General features: G+C 39.9%; 1 protein-coding gene across 2 annotated transcripts in view; it reads right to left on the bottom strand.

Moving 5' to 3' along the window:
* LOC126369359 (titin) overlaps positions 1-24,257 on the bottom strand; it is an 87,649-nt gene that overhangs the window by 6,716 nt on the left and 56,676 nt on the right. For both annotated transcript variants that reach the window (XM_050013712.1, XM_050013711.1), the window contains 2 exons: positions 13,960-14,037; positions 46-5,862 (listed from right to left, as the gene is read on the bottom strand). In XM_050013712.1, coding sequence (XP_049869669.1) covers positions 46-5,841 — 5,796 coding nt within the window. In that variant the 5' untranslated portion in view covers positions 5,842-5,862; positions 13,960-14,037. The remainder of the gene's footprint in view (positions 1-45; positions 5,863-13,959; positions 14,038-24,257) is intronic.

The raw sequence follows: 24,257 nt of genomic DNA on the forward strand, positions 1-24,257 counted from the left end.
CGAAAGATTTTTTGAAATTAAAAAAGAGGCTCGTACGATACCTACCGTGTAACCGAGTCTGGCAGCGCGATGAAGATGTGTCTCTCCAACGCTTTTGTTGATGAACCAGCCTTTAATTTCCTTTTGGATGTCGTGAACAGACTCTGGACTCGGCTTTGCGGCTGGTCGACGGTTCTTATTGTTTGGTGTTTCCTCTCTGCGGATTATTTTCTTCTTTTTTCTGATGTAATCGAAGCCCGAACTAAATTTTCTCCGGCCAAACAAACGTTTAAGACGTCTTTTAGACCCTTCTACTGTACTAGGCGTGCTGGTTTCTTCTTTCGATTTATCATTCTCATCTAACGGCTGTTCAGGTTTTTCTTTCTTAATTTTATTACCTGCTAAATCTTTCAACCTTTTACTAGCTAGTGACTTCATTAAACTATTTCTTTTTTTCAGTCGCATTAGTCTGCCTTTTGCGTCGTTTCTTTTCAAGGACTTGGTACTCCGGAGACCATCGCGTATTGAACTTGATCTGCGTAACATTTTGCCTTTAACGATTTTTTTCGGTTTTAGTTTTGGTTTAGCTTCGGGTTCTTTCCTTATCTCAACCACTGGTTCTTCTTCTGCTTCCTGTGCTTCGTCTCCGTCTCTACATGATGTTGGGGGAGCAGACGCAGGTCTCTCATCTCCAAAAACCTCTTTAATCGTAGCACGTTGTTTCAATACTCTACTTTCTGTTCGTGTCCTAGATTTTAAAACGACTGGCGCAAACTCTTCCGTAGCACCAATTAAACCATCTGTATTCTTTATGAAAGCGTTTCTAAATGCGGTCACAGTCTCTTTTCTGAAAGCACCCAAATAAAATATGTCTTCCATCAACTTCTCTTTCTTCGCACTCAAGCCTTTATTACCGTTTTTCATAAGCCCTAAACTTGGTGTTGGTAGAAGTTCGTTTGGGTTAGCACTTTTCGGAATCACCTTAGGAGTTTTATCGTCCTTATCTTTGTCTTTTGATTTCTTTGATTTTCTCGATTCTTCAAGTTTTCCACATTTCTGGATAAGGACGTCGACGATAGAGCTACTCTTCTTCTTTGCCGTAGACGAGAATACAGTTGATGATGAAGCTTCAGAGTCATAATGAAGTTTGTTCGTAGCTGAGTAACTGGAATTAGATTCTAGATCGCTATCAAGGGTAAGTTTGTCTTGTCGTCTTGCGTATAGGTCATCTGTAGCAGCTGATGGCGCGGACGAAGGAGCTGGTGATAATGGCGCGGGATCTAAGTCTGGAAGGGACGTAGACCCTCGAGTGAATGCAGCCCCAGACCCACGCACAAAAGGTCCACCAGAATTACCTCGTGGAATGGCTATAAGTCTAGTAGGCATTCGAAGGGATCGTTTATATCTATACAATTCTTCTTCCCAACCAGGATGGAAGTCAGAGCCATCACCAAATGGTTTCCGGACGGGAGTAGAACTGATGCTGGCGTTACTAGTATCATGTTTCTTTGGAGTTTTTACGGGTGTTTTCACTGGAGTTTTACTGACTGTTGGAGTAGGTTTACTGTCTTCAGTCTTTAAATTCTTACGAACTCGAAGTCTAGTCGCAACAGTCAGATCTTCGTCTTCACTATTTGAGCTGGAATCTTCATTTTGTGCTTCACTTTTTATATTTTCAGTAGATTTGTCCTTGTTTCTGGAAGCCTGTCTAGTCATTTTTCCTTTACTATGTTTTTCTTCTCTGTCTTTAGTTAATGAATCTATTGATATTCTAGTATTCTTGTTTAAATCAACGTCGAAACATTCTAGTTTGACATAAGCAGATTTCTGTGATAAATCTTTTAATAATTGGTATTTCATTTCTTTTTCCTTCAATAATTTACTTTTTATAAGAGGCTCGTCGTCATCGGTCGATTCTAATTCTTCTTTAACAATAGTATTTAATGGTTGTTCCTCATCTTCAATTTCTTTTTTTATTGTTACAGTGGATGATGAGGCGTTGCTTTTTTCGGGTTTACCTTTTACCTTAGTTTGTGCCTTATCTCTTAATGTCTTTTCGCTTGATCTTGAATTCTTTTTGGGAGTTTTTTCCATTGTCTTCTTTTCTCCTTTAGGTGTCAGTTTTTTGTCTTTTTCAGATTGCTCTTGTGCAGGAGCCTTCTTACTTTTGGCCTTTTCCTTTTCAAGATCATTTACTTCCTGACTTATAGACGACTTTTTAACTCTTCCACGATTACTTTCTTTTTCTTCCTGGGTGGGGGAACACTTTTTACTCTTGAGTTTATTTTTCTCCTTTTCATCTTGAACAAGTAATGATTTTTTAACTTTGTTTTGCACTTTTAATTTTTCATCCTGTAATGGCTTTTTGACTTTACTTTTTCCTTTTTCCGGTGTATAAACTACTTTTTTATTTTTCAATTCATCTTTCTTGGAAGATTCATGTGTAAAAGACGTGGAAGTGTCCTTTTCTTTGCGTTCTTCTAGGTCTGGTGATTTTTTATTTTCTTCTTTTTTCGGAGAAGACGTTTTCTCTGTCAAAGGTAGTGGTAGTGGAGTATCTTCAGGTTTCTTACCATTTTCGGGCTCAACACAAGAAGAGGTAGATTCAATAGCATTGCTGATATCATCCTCGTCTAAAGGTTCTTGTTTTATTACGACAGGCATTGGCTCTACTGGTGGAGCAACAACTTTTTCTGGAAACGAATCTGCGGGTCCAGGCTCTTCTTTCGGGACTTTAAGATTTTCATTTTCCCGTTCTACGCTGTCTCTACGCTTTCTTGTTTTCTTTTTATGGGCACCAGTTTTCAGCTGTTCCATAAAATTATCACATGCACTTGCCCAATCTAAGTCGTCCGGTTCCGGAACACTTGATGTCTCAATTAAATTATCTGATTGTAGTATTTCCCGAATATTCTCAGTTTTTACAGGCGTCACTGCATCTTTCTCGATCTCTTCTATATTCATGGGCTCCGACTTCACCTCAGGAATTGTAGGTTCAATGAATTTTTCACTTTTAATAACAGATTCTAATCTCTGGTCTTCACGAATTTGATTGAACAAATGTTGTTTTTGCGACTTTGGAAGAGCTTTAACTTTTTCTGTGTCGTTTTGTTTAATTTCAGATCGTACAGAGTTGTCTGATGGCGGCAGGCCCTTTAATTCCGCCTTAGTTCTTATTCTGGAGGCAACGTCATTTTCGGGAGGACTCTTGGAGTCTGAATTTTCTAATCTTTGATAATCTGATGGTATAGAATCTATAGCTTTAGGCATTTTAATGTGATGATCCATAGTGGGACCAACTTGAGTGTGATGTTGTTTAGGAGTAGTTTTGGGTAACGATTCAACTTCACTATCTTTCGTTAGATCAGTAATTTCTATCACTGAATCATCTACGTCATCTATTACAATGAGATCAGGTATCTGTCTTGCCGGCCTTGCTGGCTCCACAAAGCCTGTTTGTTTAGTTTCTAAACTATTTCTTAAAATACTCAATACTCTTTTATCAGCGGGAACTCCGCTGTGAGGATCTAGGGGATGGTGATGTATATCTCTATGGCTCGGAATTTTTTTTATTACATGACGGCTATTTGTAGACGGATTTCTGTCGAGATGGTGAGCATGGTAATCGTGGCGTTCTCTAGCCAGCGTCTCTGGAGGGTAGGGATATCTGTGGTTAACATGACTATGATGATCTCTATAAGCGTTAGCAGCTGCCAATCGTTTTTGTTCATTTTGGTAAGCCTCAAATTGTTTATGACTACTATAACTATAGACCGGTCTGCTCATCAACTCGTGTTGTTCTCGTGCTGACTGACTCATGCGATCTATCCGACTGTCAGCCGACCATGTCTCGTACCTCATAATTTTTTCAGGAATGTTGCTGACAATGGGTCCTGCTGGACGCTTCCTCTCTTCAATAACATAGTGGCGGTCGTCTCGTATTCTATTGTCTGGGCGTCGTTCGTCCACGGCTGGTCTAGTGAGATCAATTCGAGGAACATATTCTGCTCTAGCTACTGGAACACTGTACTTGCTACGATCAGGGTAGGTATGGTGACGAGATTCAACTGGGTAAGTTTCAGCTGCCGGCCGATGTGTTTCGTAGCCTCCGTTATAGCGCACGGGGTGGTGTCCAGGAGGAACGGATGGAGTTGCTGCACTAAAACTGTGACTTGCACTTCTCTCTCGGTATTGGTTGAAATCTGGCGCGAAATCTACTTTGTGAGACTCAGTGAAACCTGGAGCCGCAGAACTATGCCGAGTGCTAGAAGTCGGCCGCGAATGTAACGGTAAAGATTTGATTTCCATGCTCGCAGAATCAACCATGTCGTCCTGCGTCGTTGATGAGTCAGCTGAATTTTTAACCGTTTTAACAGACAAATCTAATGGTGACTCACGCTTTTGCTTAGTTTGATTCATTTGATTTACTAGAGACGTGACAGATACGGTCATGCGCGCTTGCTGGTTAGGGTAACCCGGCTTGACTGTAGAGCGTGCGGGTGATGTTTGCACGTGGTTGCTTGTAGGGTATTCGTAGTTTGACTTGGGCGCGGCCGCGGGGCGATGTACAGGCCTCGGTGGTACCGTAGAACTCTGAACGACGGGTACAGCGGCGGTGGGTGCGCTAGGGGCGTACCTCGCCGACGATGTGGAAGGTGTAGGATATTGATAGCTACTTCTGGCATCGGCGGCAGGTCTGGTCATATTAGGGTAATCACTGCGCCGAGGTGTTTCATGAGGATGCCGAGAATCATGCGCGAAAGGCTGCGGTGGCGCGGGCACTCGCTCTATCGGTCTCGGGGGATAATGAGCATTCATAGCATCAACGGTGGCATGCTTATATTGGACGGGATGATGCGTATCCACCCGATGGGTCGGTATCATTTGAGGCGCACTCTGGCCAGGCCGATAACCTGGATATGCATGTTGCGGATCATATTTTCGTTGAGGCAGAGAGGGTTGACGCTCAAAGTGCGCCGTGCGACTGTAGGGCGAGGGCTCGCGACGCTGCGCCATCGTCGCGTAATGGCCGGCACGCGCGTCTGCCGACGCTACTCGCGGCGGTGGCGCGGTCGGCGGTGACGGATGATGTATGGGCGGCACGCGGTCGTTGTGCGGCGGTGGCTGTGCGGACGGCATCGAATAGCGCTGCGCGGGCGGGCTGTGCGCGGCGCTCTCGCGCAGGCGCGCCGCGTGCGCCGGCAGCGAGCTCGACAATCGCGCGTACGTCTGCGGACTGCCGTGCCGCGGCGGCGGCTGCGATGACGAGTGCGGCGCCAGCGGCCGCCCGCCGTCTGGGGCGGACTCGTAGAAGCGACTCGGGTAGGGCTCCGGGGGCCGCGATGACGAGTACGGGTCAGGCGGGCGCGCCGGCGTGAAGTGTTCCGGCGGCCGTGCTACAGGTGTCGAGCCGCGCGGTGTCGGACCTCGCGCCTGCGTGTCTACCTGCTGGGGAGCCACTGGCGCCGGGGTGGTGGAAGCGGGGCGCGGCGAGGCCGGCACCGGCGCCTGCTCCGGCGGCGGGCGGCAGATGATGTGCGACGGCGGGGACAGCTCGGCCGCCACGTCGTCGTCGTCCTCCGGCTCGGGGCGCTCGCGGCGTTTCTCCTCCGCTTCGCGCATCACCGTGGCCTTGTGGATGATGTGCGGCTCGGGCTCGAGTGGCTCGGAAGGCGGGCGCGGCGGTGGCGGCGCGGCGGCGGCCGAGGGTGGAGGCGCCGTGGGTGTGGGTGCGCCGGACTGTGCAGGCGCCGCCACCTCGCCCGCCGCCCACGCGGGGGCTGCGCCCGCGCCCGCGGCCTGCTTCGGCAGACCCATGAAGTACTGCCGCGTGCCCTCCAGCACGTTGCTGAACACGTCCATGTTTACTGCGCTGAGCGCCACCTGGCGACAAAATCTACCATTAATATTATCGCGTACCCTGAATTAATTACTCATACTCGACTTTCATTAAAAATAATAGGCCTATTGTCGCGCGCGGCGCAAAATCCTACGCTAACGTTAGCGATACGAATCGTATCGAAATGTTAGAACAGAGGCGGGGTGCGGGCGGGGTCAACGGCCGCCGGCTGCCCTTGAGCGTACTTCGCCCCCGCCACACGTCGCTATAGCTACGTACGACGTACGACGCACCGAGTAGGTACGAGTACGACGTCGTACCGCTTCCGCATGACGGCGTACAAAAGTTTACTGACCTTCATTCGACTGAATTTATTAACGAACTCCTTTTTAAAGCCGGCCTCCCGCTAAAGGATTGCGCAAACAATCGTGGCATGAACTCATTTCGTAGGCCTTCCTTTAACGATTATCAAGTCAACGTTCGCAAAGTTTACAGTACGAGACGGGCGTGCCAAATAAATCTTGGGTTTTATCGACATTTGTTAATACTTAACATGCAGCATGTTTTGGCAGAGGTTATTTACTTATACAAAATTCCGGTGGAGAAAAGCAGAAAAATATTCATCGCTTGATTGACCTACATTAGCACTAAATAGGAAGATGATATAAAAATCTGCTTTCAAGGATGGAAAAATACCTAAAAAGAAAGGGCTTGATGGTATCTTACAATAAGATTCCCATTTCCATTCAGAATTTGCCTTTCAACTGCTTAAAGACAGTAGTTAAACAGAAACTTTGCACAAAAAGGTTATTATAAGGTTAGTGATTATTTAGAAGATAATAATATGTATGCATGGGATTAACTGTCTGAGAACTGATATTAGGCAGCTAAATTACTCAATTGTATAACAATATTTTATGTTATTTAAAAAAGAACGTCTAGGGCCCTGTGCCGAGGTTATACAGGTTGTGATAAGCTGCAGTAGTTTTAGGCGGATGAGACGTTCGTTGTGTAATAATTGACGATTCAAATTGTATGTTACCTATTGAATAAAGATATTTTTGAAAATTTGATTTTGAATATCAAGACAGCTAGGCAAAGTGAAGAAATTGCTTAATTTAGTAAGCTAGCCCGTTGATTTGAATTCAATATAAGGTGACCCTTGATGCCTTGGGGGTGTTATAAAATAAAATCCCCACCCACACTCTTCGCGTATTTATTATCGCGCATTGCTGAAGGCGATTTTAAACGATATGTTTTTTATTTATATTTTTCTACATCTGTCAATCCGTGATAGAACGCGTGCCCTATATCTTATTGTCACGGGTTGAAATTCCGGATCGGACTCTAAACCACTGAAATCGATTTTGAGTTTGAATTCATGTTTGGATCATAGATAATTGAAATCACGTGGTTTCCAGGATATTTGCCCGGTTAATGGCTCGCCCCCTATTTTATGGGACTTAAACGGAGCTAGCGATGAGTGGGTGTAATGTTACCCCTTAAGGGATACGCATTTGTTTCTGGAATGCAAAATTCAATTACACTACATACTCCCACTATATAATATATGTATATATTCAGTAAATCAGTTCTAAAGACCATGATGTATCCGGACGTGCACTGCACATTGAGGTGTGTTTACACTGGCGGCGCGACGGTGAGGGTTGCTGAAGCGGTTACCGTGACGACCGCGATCGATGGAGCGACAGACAACGCTCCCTCGCCCGGCGTCAAATACAGAGATACAACTATAATACACGGGAATTTATTACCTATAAGTAGGTAAACTGTATTTATGAACAGTTTGACGTGCTGAAGTTATAACGTATTACCTATACGTCAATGGGTTAATGTGTTGATGTCTTTTATTTTACACTTGTATTTAAGTTAACACGACGGCACAGAAACACAATTTGATAAACAAAAGGCTAAACTTATTTCACATAACTTAAGTAGGTCCCCGACACAAAGGTACCGTAAAAAAGGTACTTACGTAAAATCTCCGAGTAATTTTCAGAATCAGAAAAGTTCCGAACCATAGCGCAGAATTAACAAAACTTTTTCAAATAGGTTACCTACTAATTTTCACAAATCGATGAAGTTGAATTAATTGACCGCAGTCAATATTGTATCAAATATTATTTACCTTATTACCTATATCGAACACATTGACCTTCTGTGATTGCTTTCAAACATTATTGTGGTTCACTAAGCTACACAATTTACGCCCAAGGTGATTTCGTTTTATATTAAGTATTTTCACGTGAAAATGTATTCGTTTCTACCAAAACTATCAGTGCCTTATTTCGTGGTAAAAGCGAAATTGGACATGTAGAAATAAGTGGAACATTTTAAAAGTAGTAAAAGTTCAAGGTTATTGCAGGCATATTTTACCTGCTATTCAGGCACTGCTTTTAATTCTGGCGGAACGTGGTGTTAGTTATAACGACTACTTATTTACTTATAGTAGCTAAACGACATATTGTGCCTTCCGAAGCACCGACCGTCTTACCTTCGGGTTATTTGCCTGCAATTTCCTAACCAAATTTTGTGAACGTAACCACCGGGATTCAAACCTGCGACCTCCGGATCGTGAGCCCAAAGCTCAACCATAGGACTACTGAGGCCGTTAAATGTTACCTACTAAAAATAACATTATTTAGTAGGTAACATGGTTACGCTTTGAACCATAACATCGTAAAACTCACATAGAAACTACGCCCCTTTCTCTCAGCTCAGTACAATATATAATTCACGCAAGGGATGAGTAGGTAAGTACGGTTGACGGAACTCAAATTTCATTTTGAAAAGCTATTAATTATTCACAAGGTACATTCGGCTATTTTTGATATAGTACGCGCGAAAGGGCGTTTGTTTGCGTAGGCCTTCAAAGGGATTTTTGCATTTCCCAGTGACCTTCCCATTTTACATTTCATCTATACTATTCTATACTAATATTATAAAGCTGAAGAGTTTGTTTGTTTGTTTGTTTGTTTGAACGCGCTAATCTCCGAAACTACTGGTGCGATTTGAATAATTCTTTTTTTGTTGGATAGTCCATTTATCGAGGAAGGCTATAGGCTAAATAACATTACGCTATGACCAATAGGAGCAAAGACAGAGCGGTAAATGTGTAAAAAACGGGGAAAATTATTCATTTTTGAAGGCTTTCTTTGCGTGCGCTGCGAAAACGGTTCAAGATACACAAAAAATATGTATGAAAGAATTATTCCTCTATACATGATCTAAAAAAAAGTCCGCGACGGCATATGTCTATCTTTTAAGGTTTAGTCATAATGACCGTTTTTATGGTACCAAATTTGGTCGAAATAATTTGTTTAAGTTGTATCAACATAATAATATTAATCTTTATTCAAATAATTATTAATATAAATAATATGTTGTTGGTTAAGAGTACTTCATCTATACTTATAATAAATCTGTAGAGAGGTCAATTCTGTACATTAAATATTTTTTCAAAATAACTATCAGGGGGTGATAAGTGGTCGATACTGATGCCAAAAATGCAATCAGTAAAATTTTTGTCTGTCTGTCTGTCTGTCTGTCTGTCTGTATGTTCCTTATAGAAACAAAAACTACTGGACGGATTTTAATGAAACTTGGTACAATTATTCTTCACACTCCTGGACAGGTTATAGTATACTTTTCATCACGCTACAATCAATAGGAGCAGAGTAGTGAAGGGAAATCCTTTTGTATGAAAAATCTAAACCACTCAAGTTAGACGTTTGAAATTTGGCATGCAGGTACCTTAGATACCGTAGAGGTACACTAAGAAAGGAATTCCCGAAATTCCCACGGGAACGGGAATTAGCGGGAAAATCCTTTTGTATGAAAAATCTAAACCACTCAAGTTAGACGTTTGAAATTTGGCATGCAGATACCTTAGATACCGTAGAGGTGCACTAAGAAAGGAATTCCCGAAATTCCCACGAGAACGGGAATTAGCGGGAAAATCCTTTTGTATGAAAAATCTAAACCATTCAAGTTAGATGTTTGAAATTTGGCTCGCAGGTACCTTAGATACCGTAGAGGTGCACTAAGAAAGGAATTCCCGAAATTCCCACGGGAACGGGAATTAGCGGGAAAATCCTTTTGTATGAAAAATCTAAACCATTCAAGTTAGACGTTTGAAATTTGTCATGCAGGTACCTTAAATACCGTGGAGGTGCACTAAGAAAGGAATTCCCGAAAATCCTTTTGTATGAAAAATCTAAACCACTCAAGTTAGACGTTTGAAATTTGCATGCAGGTACTTTAGTAAACTTAAAGCTTAGTTGCAACAGGATATTACAAAATTCCCACGGGAACGGTAGTTAGCGGGAAAAACATTTGTATGAAAAAATCAAATCTAAATAAAAGGAGAAACTGACTGACTCAGTGACTGACATATCAACGCATAGCCTGAACGGCTAAACGTAGGCATTTGAAATTTGGAAGGGACATAGCTTAGGTACCGTAGAGGTGCACTAAGAAAGGAATTCCCGGAATTCCCACGGAAACGGAAATTTGCGGGAAAATCCTTTTGTATGAAAAATCTAAACCGCTTAAGTTAGACGCTTGAAATTTGGCATGCAGGTACCTTAGTTAACTTAAAGCTTAGTTGCAACAGGATATTGCAAAATTCCCACGGAAACGGGAGTAAGCGGGAAAAAAACATTTGTATGAAAAAATCGAAACCGCGTAAGATAGATGTTTTCAATTCAATTCAATTAAATTATTTATTGCATTCCATGTAGTACAATGGGGTGTTACATAGGCATAGGAACTAAAACATGGACCCTGTAGGGCACAGCAACGTTGAAGGGAAGAGAGGAAGTGTGTATTAAAATTAAAACTCAATGAACAATCAATTAAAAAAAAATCAATTCAATCAATTGATTCAATCTAGCATGCATGCATACCTTAGTAAATATAAAGTTTATTTTTGGCTGTATTTTGAAAAATGGGAGTTATTGGGAAAAAAAAAATATGAAAAAATCTAAACTGCATAAGTATGCACTCCCACACACACAAAGATCTCTCTCTTATATAACACGCCACGCGGACGAAGTCGCGGGCAAAAGCTAGTTAGGTATTAAACTGTCGGAACTGCTCACAGACCGAGAGGCATATATCGATGCCGCGGAACATCGCCGGTAGAACCGAAACATGCACAAAACGAGCATATAAGTTTATTGTTTTGTTTTTATATTTTTTTTCTCGTCATACAGCGCATTGGGTTACACTGTAATGTTGTATGTAAGTACCTTTATAAATAAATATTATACGAGGCAACGACCGTGTTATAAAACTTCACATCATTCATTGCTTCTTTGGTATCGGGCAACCAGAAATGATAACCAGATGTAGCGGTCCAGCCAGAAATGTCTTGGTGCTGCCGCTTCACACGTCGACCTGAGGTAACAGGCGATATGTGGACTCGTGTAATTTGGTGCTGATATCTCCCTTGTTTCTATAGTCTGTGGATCTGACCATGGCATGTTTGTTCCGGGCGGAATAATCGCAAAGGTCAAACAGTGCATGTTGACAGGCTTTTATTAAAAAACTTGGTGTGTTTTTTATGTGCGCTTCCGTGCATGGCCGGGGATGAAAAGAAAGATAATTTGGAAATTTTCTATGCTGTTTATCATTCCGAGCGACGTCTTGATGAAGTTTTCTTCTGCATGCGGGTTGTGAGGTCAATGATATACCTCATCAACCCTGTCAGAGTTCCTATTGAGCTATCAAATGCCCCTGATACGGCTCATGTAACGACTATATAGTTACTTAGGTTTTTAAATCGGAAGAAACTGCTTAACGTGCACTCTGAAAATCTATGCTTCGGAGTCGTATTTAGCCAATCCGGTGATGGCTTTTACAAGTTACGGTCCTCTAATAGTAAATATTTCTTTACTTTCTTTCTTTTAACCTCGAATCCCGTTTGAGGTTCGAACGTCGGTACCGGACTTGCACCAATGAGTTATTAATTTAGGTACCTTAATTGCTGTTTTCACTCACACAGTTGGATCCACCATTAATTTCAATAGAACTCTTTGTTTTCCGTAATAAATATATAATTTAAATAAATATAATTAGGTAAAGACCGCCGTCTATACGGCTTTCCTATCACGTTGGTCTAACAGAAGCTCGGTGAGGTGTGGGTACTTAGTTCATCTTGCGATGGATGTGCTGACTACCCCAATTGGTCCGTGAGGTTATGTTTATGTGTTATGTTGTTTCTTTCTTTTACAAAAATCAGATAAAAACCTAAAGATCGATAACTGCTTTCTGTAATACGGTGTATTTGTAGATCTACTTGTTATAGTCATTATAGTGACTGGCACGCACGCGCAGTGCGGGTATAATTAGCGATAAAACAAGCTTTTTACGTGGAACTCTTTGCTAAATGGCTTCTTGAAACATAAATAGTAATTTCAAGTAATATTAGTTCTAATTTGGATCATAATTAGTTATGAAACTAGGGTTTTTATCCCTGTCGTAATTACTAGTAAAATAAATAACCTCAGAAAGTTACCCAGTTTCTTGAACCAAATTAAAGTATTAAGCAAGTTTGTTTGTCAATTTTTCGTGTAAGTACTTTTGGTACACCGAAAGTTATGAATTTTAAGAATCAACTTCTACGTTTGATTAGGTAAGAGTTCTGTTAATAAATAATGTTTCCATAAAGTGTTTGCGAGGGGTTGATGCGTTGGAGACGGATTTCGCTTTTGTTATAAGTAAGTACCTACGTACCCCGGTGGGAAATAGTAAGTCTGTAAGTATCTACCTTACGACGCAGACTTATCATAAGTCTACGATATGTTAGTCTAGACAAACATATCGCGATTCTCAATCATTTAAAGAAAGACTAAGTCAAGAGTTAGGTGCTCTACTTTGGCGAGCATGCATAAAGATTTTGATGACAGTGGAAGAAGCTAAAGTGAGTGGAGTAAGTGGAATTTAGTGGCATCTGCCTACCCCAACGGAAAATAGGCATGATTTTATGCACGACGATACGGCTCGGCTCCTATCACGTTGGTCTAACAGAAATCGTGGTGAAGGTACTTAGTACATCTTGCGACGGACTTCTTTGAGGAGCTCGGTGGCGCAGCGGTTAACGTGCTCGGCCTGCGATTGTTGAAGTAAAGCAACTTTCGCAAAGGCCGGTCATAGGATGGGTGACCACAAAAAATAGTTTTCATCTCGAGCTCCTCCGTGCTTCGGAAGGCACGTTAAGCCGTTTGTCCCGGCTGCATTAGCAGTCGTTAATAACCATCAATCCGCACTGGGCCCGCGTGATGATTTAAGGCCTGATCTCCCTATCCATCCATAGGGAAGGCCCGTGCCCCAGCAGTGGGGACGATAATGGGCTGATGATGAGGTACACGTGTAAACGATATATTTTCCCGTTGCATGTGCAAGCGCGGACTGCATCGGTGCTACAAGCGTACTAGTAATTACGCGGTGCACTTGTTTGGATTCAGTCGGCTTCGCTGGGATATCTACTGCGAAATTACTGCACATAATACTCAGGTGCTGTTGTGAAAGGTAATGTGTTGAGTTTTGAGATAAACAAATAATAAGTATGTAGTTTGATGAGTAAAGATGAAATCGAACTAAAAATAGAGAAAAAGGCTTTGGCAGCTGGTAGACACACACACACACATATACACACACATGCAAGCAGTTACAGATTTGATATTTTCATTTAAAGATTTAATCTATGTTTAATTCAAGTATTTTCAATTATTTTTTTTATATTTTATTATTTTCCCTTGACCATGACTTTCTGGAGGTGGAGGCCTGGAGTCCTAAAACACAGGGTATCCTAGAGGCCCCAGCCTCCACAAATATTGTATTTTTGTATGTATTTATGTATCCATGTGTTTTTGTAGAGGAAATTTTTACTTAAAAAGACGTTGGTAAAAATAAACAAAAAATACGTATCCTATTAGATACTTCTAGAAGGCCGCTAGCTCATTTTACTTAACAAAAGCCGCCCTGGTTACTAAAAATAGAATAATCTAGAACATCTTAGAATATAGAACGCCCTAGAACAGGATACAATGGTTCATGCCATTTAAAAATAGGGAAAAATATCTAGAAGGAAATAAAGTAGGACAAAATGTACTCACTTTTAATTAACAGCTACCCTGCTTGGTGCGAATGTCTGCTTCTTGCCTTCATGACTCCTGTTTCCAAGCTTCAACTGTCTGTAACAAATAGAAAATAATATTAAATAACTTACTATATTACAAAAATAAGCTGACGACTGGGCAATAGGCTCGCCCCCTATTACATAAGACTTGTTTTCCCCGAAGAAGGCAAAGGGAACTATGCCCATACAGCCATGTCTTCCGTATTTTTTTTTCTTGATGATTAATGAAATGATGAAAGGTGATGATGATGAAACCTAAGCCCCCACCCTCGGAGTAGACTCCTACTCCGAACCCCAAACGAATTAACTCAAAAGTCCGCATAAACTTTCGAGTTATGAAGCGGCTTCCCGGCACGAAGCGAAAATAGGCAGATACACTTTGTTTATTGAATACTCCGACATAATAACACTCGCGAATGTCTTCCGACTAACTTAATGCGATCATTAACCACAAAACACCACTTCGTATTAATTATTTAGATTATTCAATGAAGAAAGCAACTGTCCCGTTCCCGTTTCCCGCCAAAAAGCCTTACATAAGACTTAAAGATAGTTGGCGAGGAGTGGGGGTAGTGTACACATCTACCTACCCTGCGAAGACACACGCGAGATGCTGTTGTAGTCGTTATTAAAATTGGAATACTGCTGTTTATGCTTCGGTATCATTACCCGTAATGTAATACCTAATGAGGTATCGCATGTCAACAGTAACTAGGTAGTTGACATTAAGGCAGGTCATAATACTAATATGCCTAAATGGCATTGATGTAGATATAATTATGTATGTTAGGTACTATAGTTTAGGAAAATGCAGTAAAGTCTCCGATGATAAAAGTAATCAAATCTATCACTCTATCTATAAATAGTTATTATCGAATTTTACGTAATGTAGGTATGTTGAGTCATACAGAGTCATACAACATCAAAACTGTTGTGAACGCACAACAGACTGTAAATAATATAATGTATTTAATTGGCTCATCTTCTATCGTGTGAGTTGTGAGTGATGGTGTCAGGGTTACTATTGAGCCACCAAAGGCCCCTGACAAGACTCATGTAACAACTACGTACGCACATCAGTAAGTATTTTATTGGATCATGACTAAAGAACATTTCCGCATAACATCTTCCCAATAAACAAACAGGAAAACATAACACGTAGTAAATTGGCAATATCTCTGGCATTCCCCTAATGGCCCGCGATCCCCATACAATTTTTCGTTGACACGCACACAAGGACAAACTTATGCATGTGTGAGTAATGTACACTATTTACAATACAACCCACAGCTGTACGGGGTCAATGCCCGCGTGAACAAGGTGAAATAAGTCTTTAGACTTTTTGTTTCCACAACCAAACTCGACACGACTATTGAAGTGGGACAATTTAGTAATATAGGCAACGATAGAAGGTATTTATAAGCATATTTTTGTATTTTAAATGTGACTAACAAGTGTCATGTCGACATGTTATGCAAAAACATAAACAGAGTTCAGATTCTGATTGTGTAACCTGTCACCGCATTAAAATATGACATTGAACGCCATTGAATAACTCATAATAACATTATGTCTCGCAGATTTGTTTATGAAAATCACAGACCCCTAATACGCTAGTTTCCAACTAGTCAAATCGGCTTTTTACTGAACGTCAAAACACGAAATTACTATGAAAAAAACACACTGTGACGTCATAGAAAAAGTTGATAAAATGTCGGACTTATTATTACGTTTTTCGTGATTAAAATTCATAAAAAAGTTAAATGGAAAAAAGGAAATGTTTTTCGTTAGTTTTAGATCTGTGTTTATTTAGTAAACAGAATTTAATGATTTATCTTGAATCTAGTACACGACCCAGTTTGAGGTAAGTAATCTATATTCTGTTTATTTTTGGAAATGCTTATGGACGTAGTATTACTCTTTGGGAAATGCTTTGTGAGAAAAACCATGAGGGAAACTTATAGCCGCCAATCACCAAGGAGATTATAATTCACCAATCACAATTACGTACAATATTTTTAAAACTCGGCTTCTAGAGGCAAAGATCTCTCCTCTTTTCGTCCAATCAGTGGTGGTATTATTTTTAATGAGCACACAAAACATGTTTTCGCGACAAGTGTACGTGTGAATGATGTCGAATTGTCGATGAGATCATTTCTGCAAACAGTAGGTACCTACTTATAGGTATAGCCGAGTTAATGTGTACGACCTGTTGCGTTTCGACAACCTCTACGCTGTTTTATTTTAACATCTATGTAATATGAAATTCATTTAAATATGTCATTGACTCGACCAGAAGGTTTTACGACTCATATTAGTATGAAATAGGTACCAGCAAGGTCGAATCCCGGGTCGAGCTAACCACAGAATTCGACTTTGTCATGAATTGCAATTCATATTTGGATTATAAAATATTGGATAATTGATATTACGTGGTTTCGAGGCTTTGTGCCCTGTTAATCGCCCGCTATTATATGGACTTATACTGATAAGTCCCATATAATAGCGGTAATAATAGCACATATAATAGCTGGCGAGGAATGTGTATACCTACACACCCTTACCTAGCCCCTTAGGGTATACAGGCGTGATGTTATGTTATCTTTCAACGCTAACTTATTTAAATATTACCTAGTTATCGATTTCACATTTTTAGCGACGCGAATTCCCAACCCAATTTTGTAGTCAATTAATCTTCGCCCCAGCTCGAGGCATCGTGTGCTGCCCAACCCCCTAGCAACGCAGGATAAAGGGGAAATGGAAATTATGTCGCCTCCCCCGTTAGGGGACGGACTATGGTACGATCATTTAATTGATTCGCTAAACAAATATGAAAATCCACGGGGTTGAAATGAAGCAAGATTTTTTTACCCTGAATCATAGAATAAGGAATAATACTAAGCTTGAATGAAAAACATAAAGCGAAAGAGATAAAAACGACGAATCCAGTGGGATACGTTCGCCAAAGCCCTCAGACAATGAATGCCTACAGAACTGATGGATGTCGCATAGGCAGCCCCAATCAAAATGGAAAGACGATCTGGGGCCTGTAACGTAATATGAAACTTAACGTAAACGTAACTAATATGAAACTGCAAAATATTTGTGATCACTAACTCCGCAATGTACATCAAATTATCATTGTAATTTACAATTGTAAGTTTTATTAAACAGACCCCTGGAATAATCTGGTTGAAGGGGACTGGCAAGACATCTGCCCGGATAAGGAACTGTGGAAGAGGAGGGGCGGCCTCTGCTCAGCAGTAGGACACAGACTAGAGAAAAAAAAAACTAAACTTAGACCTTTCGATGATCATACATAATTAATGAAACAACATACATAACCAGTCCATAAACATCCCGCTGTTGGGCACACGCTTCCCCTGAATCAACCGTTGGGGATATGGAGCATACTCCACCACGCTGATCCACTGCGAGTTGGCGGAGGCGTTTCTTACGGCTAAAAGCCGGGATCAACAGCTTAGCGTGCCATCCAAAACACGGAATCATCTTACTTAAGACAACCAGGTGATTCAAGCCTGCAATATCCTTACCAAATAAAGGACAGTCTCCTAAAGTGATTTCGACAATGTCCCCATCGTAAATCTAACTCGGATCTCCAGAACGAGCTTAAAGCTCTAACCACTATTCCACGTAGGCTACTGAACGAATGAATATTATAATAACGTAACTTAATGAATATAGGTATCTTGTAAATTTTCACATCAATGCATAATTACTAAATAATACATAAGTAAGTATATTTGTAAATAACCTCAGTAAAGTCATTACAATTAATTACCTACGACAAGATTACTCAACTCAAGGTTGAATGTTGTCTATAACTCAAATACTTACGGGTTGAACACGGCATGTTGTTTAGACGGTTTATATCTAGTCGTGTAGGCATGACTATGAGGGACCTTCCAGTAGTGTTGCCGAAAAATCGATAGTTTTACTATCGATAGTAAACAGCCAAAATCATCTACCCAACCGATAGGCCTATCGATAGTATCGATACTATCGATAGTATCGATAGCCCTTTTTTGGCGATACTATTGATAAGCAACGATAGTATCGATACTATCGATAGTATCGATAGTTAAAAGATGAAAAACTATCGATACTATCGATTAATTATCGATACTATCGTTTTTTGGTAAACTATCGATAGTTCGATCGAAAACTATCGATAGGGCACTATCGAGCGGCAACACTACTTTCCAGGCTAAGTTCCCCAAAAATAATATAGATGTCGCTGTCGAGATAATTAATTACCTACTTTTTCATTACTCGGGTATTACACAATTATTCAAAAATAGAATTTAATGGTAAACGCCTATATTGCTTTATACTTGGATCACATTATGTATAGAATTATGTTGTTTTCTTTATTTCGATCATCATAATAATGGGTGGAAGAAGTAATTGTACCTGGGTGTAATAAACAGATGCGTTGTCTGTTAATCATGAAATTAGAAGACGAAGGAAAATCTGTAGAACGCCATCTTTAAGGTACATAGCTTGGAAACTTTCTCATTACAACCCACATCCCCAGTTGTCCCGTGCATTAAATAGAGAGAGACACCCAGTTACACCAATCACAACATTGTACCGCGATGCGTGCACGCAACTGTGCCCTATATTCCGCGTTCTATTTTTCGCTCGCTAGCGCCCTCTATTATTAGAACTCTGTTTATTGCGAACGACACAAATGGAGCGGCCAAATTACTATCGCTTCCTGCGTTTGTCGCTATTGCTACGCCAGTCTTTTGTTTTTATTTATTTTCGAGACATTTGACAAATAACAAATAAGTTGTCACGATTTGTTGCTCTCTAAAAGCAGAGAGAAAAAGATGTCTTTTCAATAGCACCTATCGAAGTACTTATGTACTTTACCAGTCTTTGCTTGAAGTATTTTATGATTGTCTTGTCTATGTCATTTTACTCCAGACAGCGGAAGTGTTGTCATGGTCAATTCATTTCATAGACAGTCCAAACAGTTGCACTAGTAATGTCGTTTGCGGCCTGCGGTTGCATAGTCTGTGGTCTACTGTCGTGTTGGGAATCGAAACTGTATTGTCTCGGAATATATTGACTTATTTTTCTTTATAAGTATTTAAAACTTAAGTTAAGTACCTATTGTTAGATAGAAAAGTATCGATCGACCTAATATCGACTGATACATCACTTTACTAATGAACGTCCAACACTAGCTTACGTACTTTGACAGATCTAATTGTTACCGCGAATTGAGACGATTATAAAATGTTATCTTATTGAAATATAATCACTAATTGTATAGTACTGGTCGTTCTGTTTAATACTGTAGCAGAGTACAAACTCTGCACATACTGGCCTTTTGTTCGGACCATCATCATTTTAAATTACGAAATTCTCATTCCATTCCATTCGCATTTCCTTTCATTTTACTCACTTTTGACTCACTGAATCCCCGACCTTCATAAAAACAACAAGTGTATTATACCGTTTAGGGCCGTGCCCTCTAATTCCTAAGTCCTGATTCTTCGTGAAATGTGTATATTGTGACTAATATGTTACTAAGTTTGTGAAGTGCTTTTAATAAACTATATATATATATTGCTGCTTGCTGTTGCTTCTACTTTTTCACCAATCATTCCCCTACTCTGCCGGCACGTCGGGATACCATATCTTCACCTCTCAACGTGCCGCAATACTACCCAGTTAGTGTAGAATTATTTCTTACCACGATGAAAACTTTCACGACTGTTGTTTTGTTAAGTTTCTTTCTTATTTCTTCCTGATCTTATAAGTTTTACAGAAGTTTATTTTAGAGAATGTTTTTAATCTGTTCGCAACATTCCAACTACTTATTACTTGTTCTTGTTTATTTTCCGGTTTCTCTGGTTGAAGTATTGAAGTTGGTATTTTTGAAGAAAAAATCATGGGTTTTCTGTAAACTGTTCAGTTCTAGCATTGCTATTAATTATAAGCTGGTTTACCTACGCTGCTTTTACTTGTGCGTCTCGTGAAAAAAGTTTAGAAAGTTTAAAAAAGAAAAAAGGAAAATAAAGTTCAACAAAGTTTATCATCCTAAGTATTACGAAGCACGATTCATAGAACGACAGTCATAATTATACAACCTGGAGGAAAAACCTAACTTAATAAAGTAATACTTACACTTGGGTAGTTTCCTAGGTCAAAGATAAATTATGAAATTCTGATTACTAAATAAACACAGATCTAAACGTGACAAAAAACGTTCTTTTTTCTATTAAACTTAATAATAAAAAAGAAAAATTTAATAATAAGTGCGACATTTTGTGACGTTTTTGTATGACGTCACAGGTTGTAATTTCGTGTTTTGACGTTTAGTAAAAAGCAACTGATTTGACTTGTTGGAAACTATCCTATTCTATATGACATAATTTATAAGAAAAAGAGTCTAAGAACTCGACAAGCCTTTCCCATCCATCAATCAAAGCGTATTTTCCATAACAATGTCAGTAACTTTTTTATCGTCCCTTTGCGTGTTAGCAGTGACTAAGCACGGGTCAATGACCCCATTTTACTCGAAGCAAACGGGAAAAGTGTAGTACGAAAATTATACGATTTGTACTACAAATTCGTACCCGTTTGTTTGTGAATTGGAGTTATTGTTACAGTCGCGTCATCGATTCTCGTTGGTTCGTGTATCGTATACAAGTACGTAAGTAAGTACATATCAGATTGTTTTGTTTAGTTTAATCGAACTAATAAATACGCAACAACCGTTGTTCTGTACTAGTATTATTTACTAACTACTGCATATTGTACTATTTATTGAGGATTTATTGCCATTGCAATTAACTATAATACATATTTGCCTAGTAGTAGTAGAGTTATGTATAAACGAGAACTTAAATTACTGCTTTGCTATTAAGTTCTGTAACCAGGAACTACGTGGTCTGGTGTAGGGAGTAGCGAAAAGAAAAATGTCCGTCTTATTTCGGTAAAACCTACGTACATTGAGATTTGTTTCTATTGCGCACTTACTTTTATATGCGCAAATGTCAAATTGCAATATTGCTTTTTTAGATGAATTGCTTCGGTGTGGCATTTTTAACGCCCCTGGTCAGGAGTAGGAGCAAATCAGAATGAGTTGTCATATTTTAATGCCAGTGAAATCTTTGTCTTTGAAATCATATAAACATTTATTTTTACGCATTAATTCCATGTTTTTCGTGTAAATTCTGCCGCTGCGTAAGCCCGCGTTCAAACTGCGTTGTTGTGCAAAGCAGGGCTTTGGTGTGTCGAAGCCATCATCCGGTCAAAGTTCACATTCATTCATGATTCAAGTTCGATCTTAAAGCGGCCTGAAATCGTAAATTAAAGCCACATGTCTCAATATCAATTCGTGAACCGTCTGTCATCGACCTAATACGCGGGATTCGCCAGCTGAGCAACGCAAACGCATAACACAACTACGACGATCTATTTTAAGCACACCACTAGCATTAGTTCATTTGGAATGTGTCCAATATTCACCTAAGATTTTAAAATATTTTACGTCATTTTCTTGTCCACTTTCAAAGAACGCATGATTTTGTCGTATCTTATGAAGGTCATCGCTCTTTTGTCGCTGCTATTAAAGCAAGTTTTCTTATGACGAAGGTACACCTTCCTTTATTGTGACAATTATAATAGCTTTATTTATATGCGTGACACGTATTATGAGAGAGGAAACAACGTAAGTAATGTTACGAAGACAATTTTCCAACATGTGCGCCAATGTTGAAATGTTTAATATACAAGAAAATTACCTAGTATGTGAAACATAACGACGTGAAACGAATTAGTTCTTGAGAATGTGGTACATTATTATTATACTTACTACCCACATCCCATGAGCAAAAGAAAAAGAAAGCCAAAAATCGTTTGTTCCGCCTGTCACCCATGTACGGTCACGAGCATTAATATGTGTACACTTTGGTACCATGTCACATTAACTTTTTTGACAAATTGAACTGTAAGTCTCACTAAATGTCAAATATGTTAGTGCGACAGAATCCTAAAGTGGTTACATTATATTGCTCATGACTGTACGTACACTCCACAGAGTACTTACTTGGGGCATAGAATAAAGAATAATACTACTTATAGAACAGAAACTCTTCGCTCCCCACCAGCGGCTGAGCTTGGTTTACCTCACTCTCGGTCTTAATTTAGTCTTCGATCGTAGGGGGTCAGACATAACACACACACATGCGCGTGTAGGTACGATAACGTCGATGTGTAGTGTCTGCAAAACGGGATGTTTTGTATGAAGTGTCCGGATTGTACTTAGGAGTTACTGGTTAAAAGGCGACATTGGAGCACTTCATATTAGTATTACTTACTAACTACTGCTATTTATTGAGGAGTTATCGACATTGTAATTATCTGTAATAATAAGTACGTCAGTCTATGACGTCACAGGTTGCATTTTCATACAAATGCCATAGTAATTGCGTGTTTTGACGTTTAGTAAAAAGTAACTGATTTGACTAGTTGGAAACTAGACTATATTCTTCTATCTATTCTCCGACCATCCGGTATTTGACTAGGTCAAAGATAAATAATAAAATGCTAATCTAGAACAGAAGCCATTCTAAGATGACAAAATTGAATCTCATTTTACTTTTCGACTTAATTTCGAATTTTATTTATTAATTAAGTAACAACGAGTACGACGTTTGACTGCTTTTATTGATGATGTCACAGGATTGTTTTTATTTATTTATTTATTTAGGTACACATTCACAGTGTTACTACAAAACACAAACTAAAAATAAACTAGGTTTGAAATAGTATTTTAAACATAGTTTATCTTTTAGTCTTTGTTTTGTAGTAACACTGACAGCGTTTGTATTTCCATACAAACTCCAAAGAAATCTTTCGTTTTGACGTTTCGTAAAAAGTATCTCATTTGAAAAGGTTGTCAAGTAGCTTATTTAACGAAATAATACCTACAATACATAACGTATTGTAATATATTATTGAAAAGCTCTTCTATGAAAGTAATCTCGGCTGCCAGGCACGCAACAACTCGTTCGCCTTCGTTTTCTGTGTCAGTAGGCCATTAGCTTCTGCAAGCAATCGCATAAACCGGTTTGTTGTGTTATGTACGAATATTATGCATCATTTGGCCCCATAAGAATTTAACACACCCATGTGATGCGAGGACGCGGCAAGCGAAGAATGGGCTCGTTTAGACGTTGCCTTTTTTATTTTTGCTAAATGCCTTATTATATCTCACTACCCAATTCATCAGGCCCGATGCCTCAGAATCGGGCAGTGTAATAACTCATGATAATTATATAGTGTAACTTTATTTGAATGCTCATCATCGTCAATTTAAGAGCCACGCTCTTGTCGGTACATCATTTTCCATGCTACTTTTTCAGGGAAAAATAGGGCATAGGCATAGGGGGTTATTTGAATGCTATTGTAATTTATTTATTAATTTTATTGATAATTTAATCTGTTCTGTTTTAAATTCGTAGGTATACATGACGAATAAATTAATTTGAATCAAAGAGCAGTCATTGAGCCCAGTGATTTATTTGTAAACAGTGGTGAAATTATGAACCATGGCGCAGCGGTAAACGCGCTCGGTCTGCGATTGTTGAAGTTAAGCAACTTTCGCAGAGGCCGGTCATAGGATGGGTGACCACAAAAAAAAAGTTTTCATCTCGAGCTCCTCCGTGCTTCGGAAGGCACGTTAAGCCGTTGGTCCCGGCTGCATTAGCAGTCGTTAATAACCATCAATCCGCACTGGGCCCGCGTGGTGGTCTCCCTATCCATCCATAGGGAAGGCCCGTGCCCCAGCAGTGGGGACGTTAATGGGCTGATGATGATGAGTTGTCATAATTATATAAGTTATGTTTTTGTAGGTGTTTTTGGTCTTAGTGCAACAAGTTAATTTATTACTTTGCAAGAAACTGATTGAACTTTTGCAGCTTATCGTACCTAAGCGTTTTTACAATTATAGCCTAATTTATACTTCTTATCGTCTGGGTTATGAGGTGGAATACCAACCTCATCAACCCTGGTGTCAGGGTTATGATTGAGCCGCCAAAGGCCCCTGACATGGCTTATGTAGCGATTACTTACTTACATCAGTAAATAGTAACCGGGACCAACGGCTTAACGTGCCAGCCGAAGCACGGATCATCTTACTTTGGGACAATCAGGTGATCAGCCTGTAATGTCCTACCTAACCAAACAAGGGAACACATAGTGATTTTTGTGATATGTCCCCACCGGGATTCG

Source organism: Pectinophora gossypiella, chromosome 9 (assembly GCF_024362695.1).
Source record: "Pectinophora gossypiella chromosome 9, ilPecGoss1.1, whole genome shotgun sequence".
NCBI classification, from domain to species: Eukaryota; Metazoa; Arthropoda; class Insecta; order Lepidoptera; family Gelechiidae; genus Pectinophora; species Pectinophora gossypiella.